This window comes from Podarcis liolepis (assembly GCF_965112155.1).
Source record: "Podarcis liolepis genome assembly, chromosome: 11".
In the NCBI taxonomy this organism is placed as follows: domain Eukaryota; kingdom Metazoa; phylum Chordata; class Lepidosauria; order Squamata; family Lacertidae; genus Podarcis; species Podarcis liolepis.
In genome coordinates this window covers 3711474-3727145 of record NC_139565.1, presented here as the reverse complement: position 1 = coordinate 3727145, position 15672 = coordinate 3711474, and the positions used below count along the sequence as shown (strand labels likewise).

Here is a 15672-nt window from a genome sequence, read left to right as displayed (position 1 = left end):
CCTCCAGCTAGCAGGGCAGAGGGGAGGTGAATTGGACTAATAATTGCATGATCTATTGGAAGTTAAAAATCTCTGCCGTCTCACCCATCTGAAAGCATGAAACGGTCTGCCTTTTTTTTTTTTTTTTTAGCACACTGAACTGACTTTTCCCTGTAAAGTGATATTTTGATACAAAGTTCCCACAGTGTCTGGCTACTCTGTAGTATAAGAAGAAATAATACAAACTGGATAACTGTGGCAGCTTAAAGCTACAAGCTTTCTAGCAATATTGATTTGGACTGTGTTAAGCTCTTGTTTTGTATTCTGGACAATCTCCCCTGTTTTTTGGTACTTGGAACATTGTTCTATGGCCATTTTGATTTGCTCCCTCTAGAGGATAAAGTAAAGTTTGCCACAGCTTGACAGTGGAACTTTCCAAGGGAGAAAATTCCCGTGGGAAGTGACCTTGACATGAGTGGCCCACAAGAAGAGATAGTCACAAGAGCTAAGACCAAGCATCATCAGCAACAACAACAGCTGCAGCAACAACAGGCAAAGAAAAGAGGATCAATTTCAGGCCCAACAACTGGAGCAGCAGGAACAGCAGGACAAGATAAAGGGACAGCCGTCTCTATGGAAGCTGTGACAGATGCGCTGCTTAAGATCAACCAAACTTTGGAGTCTTTAACAAAACAGACCTCAGAGAACACACTAAAATTAGCAGAAATTTCAGTAAGATTAAACCAGAATACAGAATCTATAAATAAACTGGTGGAGGAAAATGCCACTACGCGTCAAATTGCGGAAGATGCCAAGGCTACGGCGGGAGAGACACAGGAGAAATTAGAGCCGATTGCCAAGAAGGTCTATGAGCATGACTCAACTTTGGCCTTGTGGGACTTACAGAGGAAAGAGAGAAACTTAAAATTAAGACTGATCCCGGAGAACGAAAGAGACAACCTTGTGGAATATCTGACACGGGAGTTTGTGGACTGCTGGGACCTTGAGGAAGACGAATTCAAAATTACGACTGCCTTTAGATTGGGAAAAAAGCAAGACAGAAAGACCCCGAGAGACTGTTTGATTACATTCAGATCCAAGGAGGAAAGAGACAAAATATTAAGACTACACTTTGAAAAGGCCTTGCAAATTGGAAATTCAACTGCACAGTTCTTCAAAGACATCCCAAAACATATTTTGGATTTAAGAAACTTCTACAAGGACTTAGCTCTTCTGCTAAAGAAAAATTCCATCCGTTTCAGGTGGGAGTTCCCACAAGGACTGTCATTTGACTACAAGTTAAAGAAGGTAAAAATAAAGACAATTCAAGATAAAGAAAAATTTTTGGCAAGATATCAGGAGGAGCTACAGAAGGGGATTGTGGACGTACTTGGAGAACAGAGGAGAGCACTGGAGATCCTGAATCTCTCGACTGGACAAAAACCACCACCATCAGAAGAAGAGCAACAACTTTGAGCTGTTGGAGGAGCCTTAGAAAAATAACAAGATGGCTCTGCAATTCCTTAGTTGGAATTGTAATGGACTCAATGTGCCTTTGAGGAGAAGACAAGTATTTCACATACTGAATAGAGAACAATTGGATTTGATATGTCTACAAGAAACTCACATAACCAGAGCCCACAGGAGACTACTTATAAATAAAAGGCTAGGACAAGAATTTATCTCATCAGACAAAGTCAAGAAGAGAGGAGTTGTAATATATGTTAAGGAAAAATGGGCTCCAAAAATGATATTTAAGGATGAACAAGGGAGATATCTGGCAGTGGAAATACAAATTCAAGGAGAAAAATTTTTAGTGGTTGGAATTTATGCGCCAAATGAAGGCAAATCGGACTTCTTTAAGAGACTTCATGAAACTCTTTCTGACTATTTGGATTACAATATGATAATCATGGGAGACATGAATGGTGTGGTCTCCACCAACATGGACAAGGCACAAAGACTAACAGTTAGTAAAGAAGGGAGACTCCCTAAGACTTTTTTTGAAATGACAGAAAATATGGACTTGATAGACATATGGAGAACAAGGAACCCTCTGGAGAGAGAGGGAACCTTCTTCTCCCAAGCAATGATGACCTGGACCAGAATTGATCAAATTTGGGTTACTAGTGGAATGGCTCCAAAGATTAAGAAAGTGGAAATCTGCCCAAAAACTTGCTCCGACCATAACGCCGTGAAGATGGAGATGAAACTTACAACAACTGGTCAATTCAGATGGAGAATGAATGACACCCTCTTTCGGGACAAGGAGATTCTTATGAAGGCCCAAAAGACTTTAAAAGATTATTTCGAAATAAATATGAGGACCGACGTGGAGAAAAGAGTGATCTGGGATGCAAGTAAAGCGGTCATGAGAGGATTCTTGATTCAACAAAATTCAATAAAGAGGAAAAAACAAAACGAGAAAAAAGAGAAGCTATTGGAAATGATAAAGGAAGGAGAGAGAAAATTAAGAACAAAACCAAAATCTCAGGACATCTTAAGAGAGATCAAGTTATATCAAACACAATATATGGAATTGATGAACCAAGAGATTGAATGGAAGATAAAGCAAATGAAGCAAAAGACTTTTGAATCAGCAAATAAATGTGGTAAACTTTTGGCATGGCAATTGAAGAAAAGGCAGAAACTAAATACAGTTACAAGCCTGGAGGTGGATGGAAAGAATATATCTAAACCTAATGAAATTAGAAACTGCTTCGTAAGTTATTTCAAAAAGCTTTACACTCAAGGCCCCCAAAATGAAGAAGATATAGACAAATTCCTGGGAAAATATGGATTACAAAACATCTCTCATCAAAGTAAGATGGACTTGAACCAGAGAATCTCAGAACAAGAGATAGAGGCTGCTATTCAGAACATGCAATTGGGCAAATCTCCGGGACCAGATGGATTGACTTCCAGATACTACAAATCGTTGAAGGAATGGCTAACTCAACCACTAAGAGAAGTGTGCAACGAGATCCTTGAGGGAAAAAGGGCCCCTGAATCGTGGCAAGAGGCATATATTTCACTCATACCAAAGTCAGAGACTGAAAAGACCCAACTTAAGAACTACCGCCCAATATCACTCCTCAATGTGGATTACAAAATTTTTGCAGACATTTTGGCAAAAAGATTTAAAAGAGTATTGATGGAGAAGATTCATAAGGACCAAGCAGGTTTTCTCCCCAAAAGACACCTGGCAGACAATGTAAGGAATGTAATAGACATTCTGGAAAAGCTAGAGGTGAATATAAACACTAAAGCAGTACTGATTTTTGTGGACGCGGAGAAGGCCTTTGACAACATTTCTTGGAGTTTTATGAGAAAGAATCTTCATGGGATGGGGGTAGGCCAGGGTTTTGAGAATGGTATGGCTGCAATATATTCTGAACAAAAAGCTAAACTGATTGTAAATAATGTTATGACGGAGGAACTTAAGATAGAAAAAGGAACACGACAGGGGTGCCCGATTTCCCCATTACTTTTTATTTCAGTTCTGGAGGTGTTGCTGAACATGATAAGAAATGACCAGCAGGTTAAAGGTGTGCAGGTCGGAGCTAAACATTACAAGTTAAGAGCGTTCGCAGATGACCTGGTATTGACTTTGCAAGAGCCAAACACTAGTACAAAAAAGGTTTTAGAAATAATACAACAGTTTGGCCAGGTAGCTGGATTTAAGTTGAACAAGCAAAAAACTAAAGTTTTAGGGAAAAACTTAACAGATATGGAAAAGGAGAAATTTCAAGAGGAAACAGGTTTGACTGTGGTAAAGAAGGTGAAATACCTAGGGGTTTATTTAACATCTAAAAATCTGAATTTGTACAAGGATAATTATGAAAAATGTTGGTCAGAAATTAAAAAAGATCTAGAAATATGGTCAAATTTGAAACTGTCAATGCTAGGCCGAATCGCTGTGATTAAAATGAATGTATTGCCTAGAATGCTTTTTCTGTTTCAGACCTTGCAGATTCTCGACAAGATGGAATGTTTCAAGAGGTGGCAGAAAGATATTTCGAAATTTGTCTGGCAGGGCAAAAAGCCCAGAATTAAATTCAAAATATTAACAGATGCCAAAGAAAGAGGGGGTTTTGCCCTGCCGGACTTAAAATTGTACTACGAGGCAGCAGCTTTCTGCTGGCTGAAAGAATGGATGCTCCTCGAGAACACTGATATCTTGGATCTGGAAGGTTTTAACAATGCTTTTGGTTGGCATGCATATCTTTGGTATGATAAAGTAAACAGCGCTTTTAAAAATCACATTGTTAGGAAAGCATTGATTAATGTTTGGATAAGATATAAAGATCTATTGGAAAATAAAACCCCTAGATGGGTGTCACCAGTGGAGGCCAAAGCAGTGAAGAGACTCAATACGGAGGCCGGATGGCCGAAGTATTGGGAAATTTTAGAACAGGATGGAGACAAGTTCAGACTACAAAGTCAGGAGAAATTGAAGCATAAAGTTGGAAACTGGTTTCAATATCGTCAAATAATGGAATTTTTTAAACAGGACAGGAAAATTGGTTTCCAGGTGGAAAAATCAAAATTAGAAACTGAACTGTTAGAACCCAATACTAAGATTTTATCTAGAATGTATAACTTGCTGTTGAAATGGAACACACAGGATGAAACAGTAAAATCTGCTATGATTAAGTGGGCTCAGGATGTTGGACATAACATCATGTCAGCTGACTGGGAATGGTTATGGAACACCGGTATTAAATTTACGGCATGTAATGCCTTAAAGGAAAACATTATGAAAATGGTATACAGGTGGTACATGACCCCAGTCAAGCTGGCAAAAATCTACCATTTGCCTGATAACAAATGTTGGAAGTGTAAAGAGACTGAAGGTACCTTTTATCACCTTTGGTGGACTTGCCCGAAGATTAAGGCCTTCTGGGAAATGATCTATAATGAAATGAAAAAGGTACTTAAATGTACCTTTCCCAAAAAGCCAGAGGCCTTTCTTCTGGGCATTGTCGGCCAATTGGTGACAAAGAAGGATAGAACTTTTTTTATGTATGCTACAACAGCGGCAAGAATACTCATCGCAAAGTATTGGAAGACACAAGATTTACCCACTCTGGAAGAATGGCAGATGAAAGTGATGGACTATATGACATTGGCCGAGATGACAGGCAGAATCCGTGACCAACGAAAAGAGACGGTGGAAGAAGACTGGAGAAAATTTTAAAGTTATCTGAAGGACTATTATAAACTTAATGAATGTTAAAAATGTCGTGGTCTTTAGAAACAAGGGGGTACAGGGATATATGGTTAGAAGATAGAAAAGGACTAAGTTGACAGAGATTTGAAAGCAATAATTGGGAGTTGCTAGTTGAAGTATGGACATTGGGATGCAGAGAGGGGGGGTATGGGGAAGTCCAAGAAAAGAGGTTTATAAGAAAATATGTACGAAACTATGCGTGTTTGTTTGTCATTCTCATTGTTTGTTTGTCTTTTTAAAACGTTGTAAAACCAATAAAAATTTTATAAAAAAAAAATATATATAAAATCTTTTTTTAAAATCCTTTTTTCAATAAATATCATTTTTAAAAAAAAAGACGAATAAAAAGTGTTTTTTCCTGGGAGTACTCAAGGTATGCAGTACTGGCACCTTCTTCCTTCCTTTCTTCAATTCTGGTTTCTACCCTACTTTCCCCATGGTAAATCTTTAAAGGGAAGCCACATTTGGCAACTTGCTGAACTCCACCCTTCTGCAGAAATAGATGGGGAGCCGTGGGGAGAGATGATGCTTTCCTTCCTCTCTGGCAGCACATGTCTGAAAACTGGCACACAGCAGTTGTCCTCCTTCCAAAGATACACTGAGGGTGAAGTTGGAGGGATGAGCTTTGGGGATGAGACAAAGAGCCCTTAAGCAAAATTAATTTTGGGTTACTTTTTGTCTGTATTCACAGATCACAAGCCAAGTGTTTTCTGGGACTAGCAGGGAGGGCAGGGAGGCTACTCGTAAGAAAGAATGCCTCTCCGTCTCACCATTTAAAATATGCTGGTGTGCATATCCTGTGGAACTTCTTTGCACAATGCAGGAAGTAATAAAAGGAAAAACTGTGAATCAAACTTCCTCTTTTTCAGCTTCTGACAAAATGCAAAGTGCAGCTTGTGTAACAACCCTGTGAACCCATCCTGTTGGGAGGAGGGGGTGACAGACATATAAAGGCGATTTCTGTGCTGGCATTCTTTTCAAGACATCTTAAATAATAATGACCAAAATGGAATGGCGTTAGCATTGTGTTGCTTAACTGCATAGTATCAACTAACTGCATTTAGATGACTTTGCCATATAGTTCAGAGAAATGGCATAAAGAAGAAAACTTTTGAAACCTTTGCTTTTATAGTGAAGATAAAAATTTGGAATCAGCTGTTGTCAGAGTCATCAACCCTGAAGAGCGATGTGATGGCAACCTGGAGACCTCAGCGTCCTCTTCCTCTCTGGTAGCAAAAGAGATTCTCCAAGAGGCACCAGAGTTAATCACTCGGCAACTGGCTCATCTTCTCAGAGGTGAGAGATTGTTCTTTATATTAAATACTGAAAGGTTTAATGGAGTGTTTCTGAATCCAGTCATGCAGAGAGACTGTGATCCATTCTTTGGTTAACAATCCCTTGAAAGACCATAGGAAGCTGCATGAAGGAGGCAGGGTGCAAAGAGTTTGATAAAGAGTAACATTATGTGGAACAATAAAAATGTGCATTTAGAAATAGGAATGACTAGGGTGTTAAGTGCAGATATCTGCATGTCAGTTGGGTAGGAGAATATCTTCTGTGTCTAGCTTTGTTTCTGGGACATGTCGGATTTGGAAATAAATGCCATAGCGCTCAGTGAATATTATCAAAAGTATATGACCTAATTTTGTCCTCTGCCGTCCTTAGGGTGACTATTTAAACTATTTAAACAAAAAGGAGGAACTGCATCACCATAATGAGGGCAAAAGAGGACTTGGGTGTGCATATTTTTTAGAGGTTAACTTATGTATAGGTGAAATGCAAATTTATAAATTATTTATTTATTTATTATATTTATAGCCCAGCTTCTTTCCTGACAGGGACTTTAAGCTAAAATAGGAACCGCTGAAAACACAGGGGGGGGGGAATCATTAAAATACAATTAAACATTGATAGAATTAAAACTATATCATTACTTGCTACTCCCATCTTTGAGCCATGCAAGATTCCAGGGAGTTCCAGACATGCTTTGCTCACGATCTGTTTCCTTTTGGAAATGAGGTACAGCAGAGACTGTGGTGTTTTTATAATATAGGGTTTATTTGCACATATATACAACCTGAGCCTACAATGGAGGGGTTCCCAGCGTTACACTCCAGGAGGGTCTTGCTTCCTCTAGAGGCACAATTTAGGATTCAGAAAGACACCAGCCATGGCTCTTTGACCCTTTCTTTAGTTTGCTGCATTTAACAGACTGGCATTATTTTCCACCATCCCACATCATCCCCACCTGCAGTCCTACTTTCCTCTCTGCATCGTCTCTGCTAACTATCTCAGAATTCAGGGAAGGGCTCCATCCATTCGCCGAGTAACGCAGAGTCTTTGCTTTGCTGATGGTCCCTGTCCCTGTCTTTGTTCTCTGTTAATGGCCCATGTCTCAGGCAATCTCCTGAACCCAGGAAGCTGGTTTGACATTTATTTTAACACTTTGCTAATTTCCAGCAGCTAATTTTAACATGCCAACCATTGATTCTAACACCTTTCAGAACCAGGAGTTTACGGAAGTCTGGCACCCACAAACCCTGGCACCGACAGCTCTTAACTATAACCATGTATTTTTGTGTGTGTGTGTGTGTGTGTGTGTGTGTGTGATTGATTAAAAACAAACAGATAATTACAATGAAAACAGCATCGCACCTGCCCTTTCATTAAAGCAGTCAGTTCCCAAAAGCCTCTTGGAATAAGAAAGTCTGTTTTTATCAGGAAAACTTTCTGACAGTAAGAGCTGTTCAGCAGTGGAACAGTGGATTCTCATGAGAGGTGGTGGACTCTCCTTCCTTGGAGGTTGAGTGGCTTTGACTGTAATTTAAATATAAATACAGTACATCTTAGCATAGAGATTAGGTGACCTGTGTGCCTCCTCAGGCTGCTGTCCAGGAGCTCATTGCTGATGGACAACAATAAGGTTGTTGGTCTCCCTATTTTGGTTCTTTGTCTTTAGACTGAACTTGGACTGAACTTGAAGCAGAGGACCACCTCAAGCAGAGCATTGTCCTCTGTGTAGTAATGCATGTGGCTGCCTAGGCTTGCATCCTAGCTAGCATAAAATGATGTAAACAGAATAGCAGGGCCAAAAATCCAGTTAGAGTCCATCTAGTCCAGTATTCTGTGATGGCGAGATAGTCAAACACCCTGTGAAAAAGCATGTGTGCACCACGCAGGGTGGAGAGGACAGGACACCCATCTCCTGGCTGTCCCCAGCATTCATTTCTAGATAACGTTCTTCACATAGGATCTATTCTGGTGGCAATTACAAGTCTATTTGGAATCTACTCCTTTCCTTTCTGTTTGCTTTGTGTGACCCTGAATTTTATTCTTTAGGAAGAGAATTACCTCTATTCACTTGCTTCACACCATAAAGCTTTAGATAAGGGGTAGTCAACCTTTTTATACCTACCACCCACTAATGCATCTTTCTTGATGGTAAAATTTCCTTACCACCCACCAGTGCTCGGTGGAAGGAGGATTCAGCTTGTGCCGTAGAACCCCCTACCACCCACCCAGAATCCTGAAACGCCCATATACTGAATGTGATGAAGTCTAGATGCTCTATAACTAATCAGATTTAGCTTTATGTCAATATTACTGAAGGAAAACAAAGCCTATTCAGAGTGAGGGGGAATGCTTTCTGAATTAGGAGAACACATTCTGTTGGTGCTGATGTTTTGGGCTCAAAAGAATGAATGTGATTTTTGTGAACATTTTGGAAACATCAGCACCGAAAGAATGCATTTAGTGCATAAAGGTAAAGGTAAAGGGACCCCTGACCGTTAGGTCCAGTCGTGACCGACTCTGGGGTTGTGGTGCTCATCTCGCTTTACTGGCTGAGGGAGCCGGCGTACAGCTTCCGTGTCATGTGGCAAGCATGACTAAGCTGCTTCTGGCGAACCAGAGCAGTGCACGGAAACGCCGTTTACCTTCTCACCGGAGCGGTACCTATATATCTACAGTGGTACCTCGGGTTACATACGCTTCAGGTTACATACACTTCAGGTTACAGACTCCGCTAACCCAGAAATAGTGCTTCAGGTTAAGAACTTTGCTTCAGGCTGAGAACAGAAATCATGTTCCGGCGGCGCGTCAGCAGCAGGAGGCCCCATTAGCTAAAGTGGTGCTTCAGGTTAAGAACGGACCTCCAGAACGAATTAAGTACTTAACCTGAGGTACCACTGTACTTGCACTTTGACGTGCTTTTGAACTGCTAGGTTGGCAGGAGCAGGGACCGAACAACGGGCGCTCACCCCGTCACGGGGATTTGAACCACCAACCTTCTGATCAGCAAGTCCTAGGCTCTGTGGTTTAACCCACAGCGCCACCTGCGTCCCCATTTAGTGCATAGATAAGACTAAATAAAAAGCTTAGCCTTTAAACAATAAATGTTTGCTTTTTAAACTAGTTCCTTATCTATGCACTAAATGCTTGTTTTTTAAAATGCAATCTCATTATAATATATTTCAGCCTTTAGGCTTCATAAAGGTAAAAAATAAAAGTATGCAAATCCATCAACAACTAGAAAGAGATGATATTTGTAAAGGAATCAGCACCAGCAGTGCTGTGATAATAGACATATCTGTGCAAAGATTATACTTATTGTGAGGTAGGTTTCATGTTCAAATTGTTTTAAAGACCTGCTTTCCCCTGATATCTTTGTCATTTCTTCATGTGCACAGTAAATTACTTTTTCCCAGCGGACTTTATCAAAACCTGCTTCCAGAATCAAAATACTCCAAGACGGGCTCTACTGTGAGTCAAGGCCTGCCCCATTTCTGGGCTTATGCCAGAAGCAAACAATTAGAAAACCTGCCAGAGACTTGAGCCTGTATAATTTTATTTCCCGAGAGCCGTTGACTAGGGGACGGTTGCCAAACTAAGGATCCATTAAATTGCTGAATCATTACATTTTTGGTGGGAGCCAGCTGGCAAGGATGTAATTCAGTAAACTGACTGTCAGGTATCTTGGGTCAGTGCACTCTCAGAAATACCTCCTTCTGTTTATTTGTATAAGGCCTTGAAGGATGCCACAAGGAGCACAGATTGTAACATGTAAACACAGACAAATTTTAAAAGGAAAACACCCTTGTAACTCATGGCATAAATTAGATACAGACTCCAAAATCCCATCCATTGCTGTGGATGGTCTAAGGGGGATTCCAGTGACTTGGTGTGGGTAATTTTATTTTTCACATTGACTGTTATAATAAGTTCCCTTTTAGAAGCTTAGAAGGAAAGCTAGCATTTGAAAAGAATGTTGTTTGCAGAATGGATGGCTCACCCTTTTCTTATATGGTCACAAACGCTGAGTGAATTTCATAAGTAGCCTTTTATAGATTTCACTCTGAAAAAGGGAAGGGGATTTTCCAAAACCATGAAAACAAATTTAAAATACAGTCAGGCAGTGCTAAGATTTTCGGAGGGTGGCAAGAAAGAGTGGACCCCCCCCCCAGCACTTTTAGGAGAGAAAAGGAATCCAGTAGGAACTTTGGGTTAAAAAATATACTCCTCACCACTACCACCATTAGTCCTTGTCCTCTGCAGGAGGACATTTTCTGGAAGTTTGACATTTTCTGGAAGTAATCTACAACAGGAGCTCTTGTCTGAACAGATGGAGGGGACTCCATTTTTATTTCAAATCCATGGCACCTCTCTGTAGCTGTTTTATGTCACATTCAAACAATCAAACAAATAAAAAGTGACTACTTTGCCAGGACAGCATCTGAATTTTGTGCACCTAATGCCAAGACTGATGTGCAGAGAACCTAGCCAGGAATGAATGAATGAACAGTGACCACTCTGAACAAGGCAGTCATCAAAGCATTAAAAAACAGAATGAGAGTATGTTTAGCACTGTCCTCTTTCCCCATCCCTCTGATACTTCTCCCCACAACTTTAGACAGATTCATCTCTTGGAAGAGGGAGAATGGTATGCGTTGGCATTCTGAATGTTTTCATATGCAACTGGTTAAGAAGCTGATTCTTTAAAATAATAGTCCATTTCAGTTTACTTTTCTGTATATTGCATTTGCTACCCGCAACATGTACACAGTCTCAGCATTTATGTCTTGTTGTGATTGAGATCTTGAATTGGTTTGGCAAAAGCTGTTGTGCAATTATTGTTTAATTTGTTACCAATTGTTTAATTACACTGCGTTGACAAGTGATAAATTAAAATAAAATTAATCAAATAATGTTATTGTAGTTGTATTGAAGCATAGCCTTCTTGATCTTTTTTTCTGTACAATTAGGCTCACAAATCAGCGCTGATCTTCTCGTCAGCTTTAATTCTAAGCTAATGAGCCTGTGTTGCTTTACAACTTGGCTGCTGTTACCTATCACTTTGTGAACTCTGAGCCAATTGCTTTAAAATATGTAATGATTGATTTTCTCTTTTCTTGCCATACTTTTAGATGTATCATATGGATACCTGTAAGTTTTTCTCTCTGGATCAGTTGATTGTGGCTTTGAAACCCCCCCCCCCAGCTGCTAAAAAGCAAATAATTTTTCCTTGGTGGTAGTAGAAGGAATGGTTCAAAGCTGTATAAACAAGAAAATGCATAATATGTGGAGATTCAAGTAGTCTGCTATGAATAAGAAAGACTGAAAAGAAATAAAAGGATAGCAGGCCATTTCTTTAAATAGTCATGAATTTTAGGGCTGATGTGGGAAAGAATATTAGTTTCTGTCTTCTGGGCTAACTTTCTCTGGTCAACACTTCAGGGAGCATCCTCTCTTTAGCCATGGATCCTGAACAAATTACGAGAGACCAGGAAGAAGTGCTTTCAAAGTTAGAGGAGAAATTCCCAGAGATGCTGCCTCGAGAGGATATTATCACCGCTCTACAGGAAGTTCATCTCCATGCTGATGGTAAAGGGTTTTTCTCTCTCCCTGCCCTTCACTTTTGTTTCCTACTTTTAGACGAATTGGAACATGACATTCTGTAAAACCAGGACACCCATTAAATGTTGTTTAAAGCACCATATACACACGGAAACAAAAACCCTACCAACCTTTCACCACATGCAGTGATTATTTATAGGATAGATGAGCAGCATGCATAGCATCTTTTCATAGGTGGTGATACTGTCTATGAAAGAAAAGTGTGGAAACTTGTGTAGTGTATTTTATCACGACCGATGGGGCATGGCTGTTAAATGGCTTCCCAGTGCTGCACACCACTGCTGGCTACCAAGAGGGAGAGAGGCAGGGCAGTGGGGCACTTGGTGCAGTGCAAGCAGAGTGGCGGCAGAGTGGCGGATTGGTTCTGCCGCTCTGCCTGCACCAAGCTCCCAGTTGCCTTGCTGCTTTGTCATGTGATAACCAGAAGCAACGTGGGAGCATTTGGAAGTCAGGCCATCAGTGCAGCCCTGTCCCTGCCACTCCATTGGCTGCTATCACCTGCAGATATTGTTGGGCTAGAATTTCCATCATCTCTGACCATTGGCTATGCTGGCTGGGGCATCTGAAGGGCCCCAGGGTCCTCTCCCCTGGTTTACAGGAAGTAGATGGAAGAAGTGTGGCCCTCCAACATAACATTGGTATGCTGTGCATGGAGCTGGGGGGATTGAATAATAATAATAATAATAATAATAATAATAATAATAATAATAATAATAATAATTTATTTATACCCCATCCATCTGGCTGGGTTTCCCCGGCCACTCTGGGCAGCTCCCAACAGAATATTAAAAACACAATGAAACATCAAACATTAAAAACTTCCCCAAACTGGGCTGCCTTCAGATGTCTTCTGAAAGTCAGATAGTTGTTTATTTCTTTGACATCTGATGGGAGGGTGTTCCACAGGGCGGGCGCCGCTACCGAGAAGGCCCTGTGCCTGGCTCCCTGTAATCTCACTTCTTGCAGGGAGGTGCCACCACCAAAAGGCCCTCAGAACTGGATAGCAGTGTCTGGGCTGAATGAACAAAAGTTGGCATAAAATATAGGACTCCCAGCTCTACATCTGGTCTCGTTTCATGAACACAATTTATTTCGTTTTTGAACATTTAAAATAGTCTGTTTACTCAAAGGAGCATGAGACTGTGCTGCTTTTCTTTTTGAGTGTGGCTGCTGCTGTTTTGGCTGCATTCGGGTGGGTGAGATAGAATTCATGGCAATTATATTTACAGGTCAAATAGTAGATATTTGGACACTGTGGATCCAACAGGCACAGTTTCTTAGCGCGATCCAAACTACCGCCTTGCTATTGGGCTTTGCAAAGTGATAGGGCCACTGAGGCATCCACAGTCCAGCTGCTCAAAGCACCTGCAGTGGGAAGTGGTGGGTGGGCAGGACCAATGCTTTCATGTGATGGTAAAGAAGAGAGTATATTGGGGAGAGAGTGGCTCCTTGGCTGGCTCAGCCCTGCCCAGCCCTCAGAATGCTCTGTATTGAAGCGTTCTGCTTCCTCCCTTGGTGGCGGCAGGAGGGAGGAGACAGGGCTTACCTGGGGCTGGGAGAGAGCTGGGTAGAAATACACTTCCACCTAATCCATTCCTCCAAGTCTAGTGTAAGAGGGTTTGCATTGCTCTTTTATGGTGCTTGTACAGCAAAATATTGAGCCCGTAGTGAATTATCACAGTTTTTCTTCAAGGCAAAAAAGGAGCAGATTTACTTTTTACATAGTAGAAATGAATTGTTATTTGTTGGGTTGCTTAGCATGACAAACAAAACCATTATTCAGTATTCAAAAACATCCAGTATTCTTCTCAAAGTCAAGTTCTTTGTTACATTCCAGTTCGCTGATTCTTAGTATGTATGAATAATTTTCCTGTCTGTCCCACAGGGCTAAGGATTGAGGAGGCCCTGCTCAAGGATCTAAAAGAGGTGTCAGATGGAGAAATAAAAGTAGCTGTTAGCACTGTGTATATGAATTTGGAGGTAAGGAGAAAGCGAAATGTGATGGGATTGTTTAGCTTTGCCCACGGCGTTGTTTGCTGCACTGCATGAGATGTGTGCCACTTCCTGTGATTGACGTATTTCTTTCCCAGGCATTTTAAATCATGTGTTATTAGACAACTTGCAAAGCATTCTGGATGTGACTGCAGGTTTTGTATCTGCCATTCTGACTGGATCTGGCATCATCTTTGTGACAAATTTGAACTTGACAAAACAAAAATTTGTCAGATAGGTCTGGTAATGCCAGTATAATTGGCAGTGTTAATGCTTTTGAAAGTGACAGCTGAAGATTGAGATTAGCTTTGCTGTGGTGTTTGCCTTTCCTGGGAGATTTCTCCAAGTGATATCAAAATATTGCTCTCTGGGACTGCCAATTTCTTCTCTTGCATTTTACCTTTTTTGCCCTGCATTATACTATACCCTGAGAGTATATATATGCTTGTTCCCTATTGGGATTTCCTTATAATTGACAACTATTTTATCAAAGTGACTTTAGAGTAGAATTGGTTTTCTCTTAAGAAGATGAATAATATTTACTCAGTGGGTTACAATTTACATGTTTTGGTTTTTTGTTTTAAAAAGTCACTCAGACCTATTTACTGGCAACTGTGTGTGCATGCCTTGTTTGTGTGTGTTGGTGAACATAATGATAGCTTTTTGCACTTGCATCAATCATCCATCCACTTGTTACCCTTTATCTTATTGTAGTATGTATTTAGATTTCCTTGGCACAGAGGCCACTAATAAATGCTTCACATATGACATTTTTCTGACATAGAGATGGCCTCTAGACCTGCAAACACCTGTTGTGATGTGTAGCATCTCTGATTTATTTTGCAGGGAGTATGTGACATAATATAAGCAGGTGCATTCTGGCCAGTATTCTTTCCAAACATGAGGATATATGTGGCTGCAGTAGACAAGGGCCCAATCCGGAGAGAGTTACCCCTACCTAATTTTTATTGCATCAAGTAGCTCTTACATTTAACTTTGGGCCAAGGCATAGATATAAACGACACATTGATCTGGATTATATCCATAGAGAATAACACACAAGTACTCTTTTATAAATTGTGTCAATATCAATTCATTTCCTATGTAAGCTCCATTCAAATAAACTGAGGAACAAACCTGTGGGTTACTGAAAAATATTGTAATTTGTATTATTTACTTCCAGCTTCCACTCATCTAACATTAAGAAACCCATTTAGTGTAAGGATGCATACTAATCAAGGGTTATAGGTATTCTTGTATTCTAAAACCACATTTATGCTATACATTTAAAGCAGTGATACCACTTTAAACCGTCATAGCTTCTCCCAAAGAATTCTGGGAGCTGCAGTTTGGTAAGGGTGCTGAGAGTTGTTAGGAGACTCCTAACCCCCTTATAGGGATGCGGGTGGCGCTCTGGGTTAAACCACAGAGCCTAGGACTTGCCAATCAGAAGGTCGGCGGTTCGAATCCCCGTGACGGGGTGAGCTCCCGTTGCTCAGTCCCTACTCCTGCCAACCTAGCAGTTCAAAAGCACATCAAAGTGCAAGTAGATAAAT

General features: G+C 40.6%; 1 protein-coding gene across 10 annotated transcripts in view; it reads left to right on the top strand.

Annotated features, from left to right (window-relative positions):
- Positions 1 to 15672, top strand: part of PRUNE2 (prune homolog 2 with BCH domain) — a 145726-nt gene that overhangs the window by 37086 nt on the left and 92968 nt on the right. For all 10 annotated transcript variants that reach the window (XR_014516916.1, XR_014516917.1, XM_083464720.1 and 7 more), the window contains exons 4-6: positions 6345 to 6508; positions 11945 to 12091; positions 14010 to 14104. Coding sequence is in view for 8 of the 10 variants with exons in the window: in XM_083464720.1 (XP_083320846.1) it covers positions 6345 to 6508; positions 11945 to 12091; positions 14010 to 14104 (406 nt within the window). In the remaining 2 variants the exon portion in view is untranslated. The remainder of the gene's footprint in view (positions 1 to 6344; positions 6509 to 11944; positions 12092 to 14009; positions 14105 to 15672) is intronic.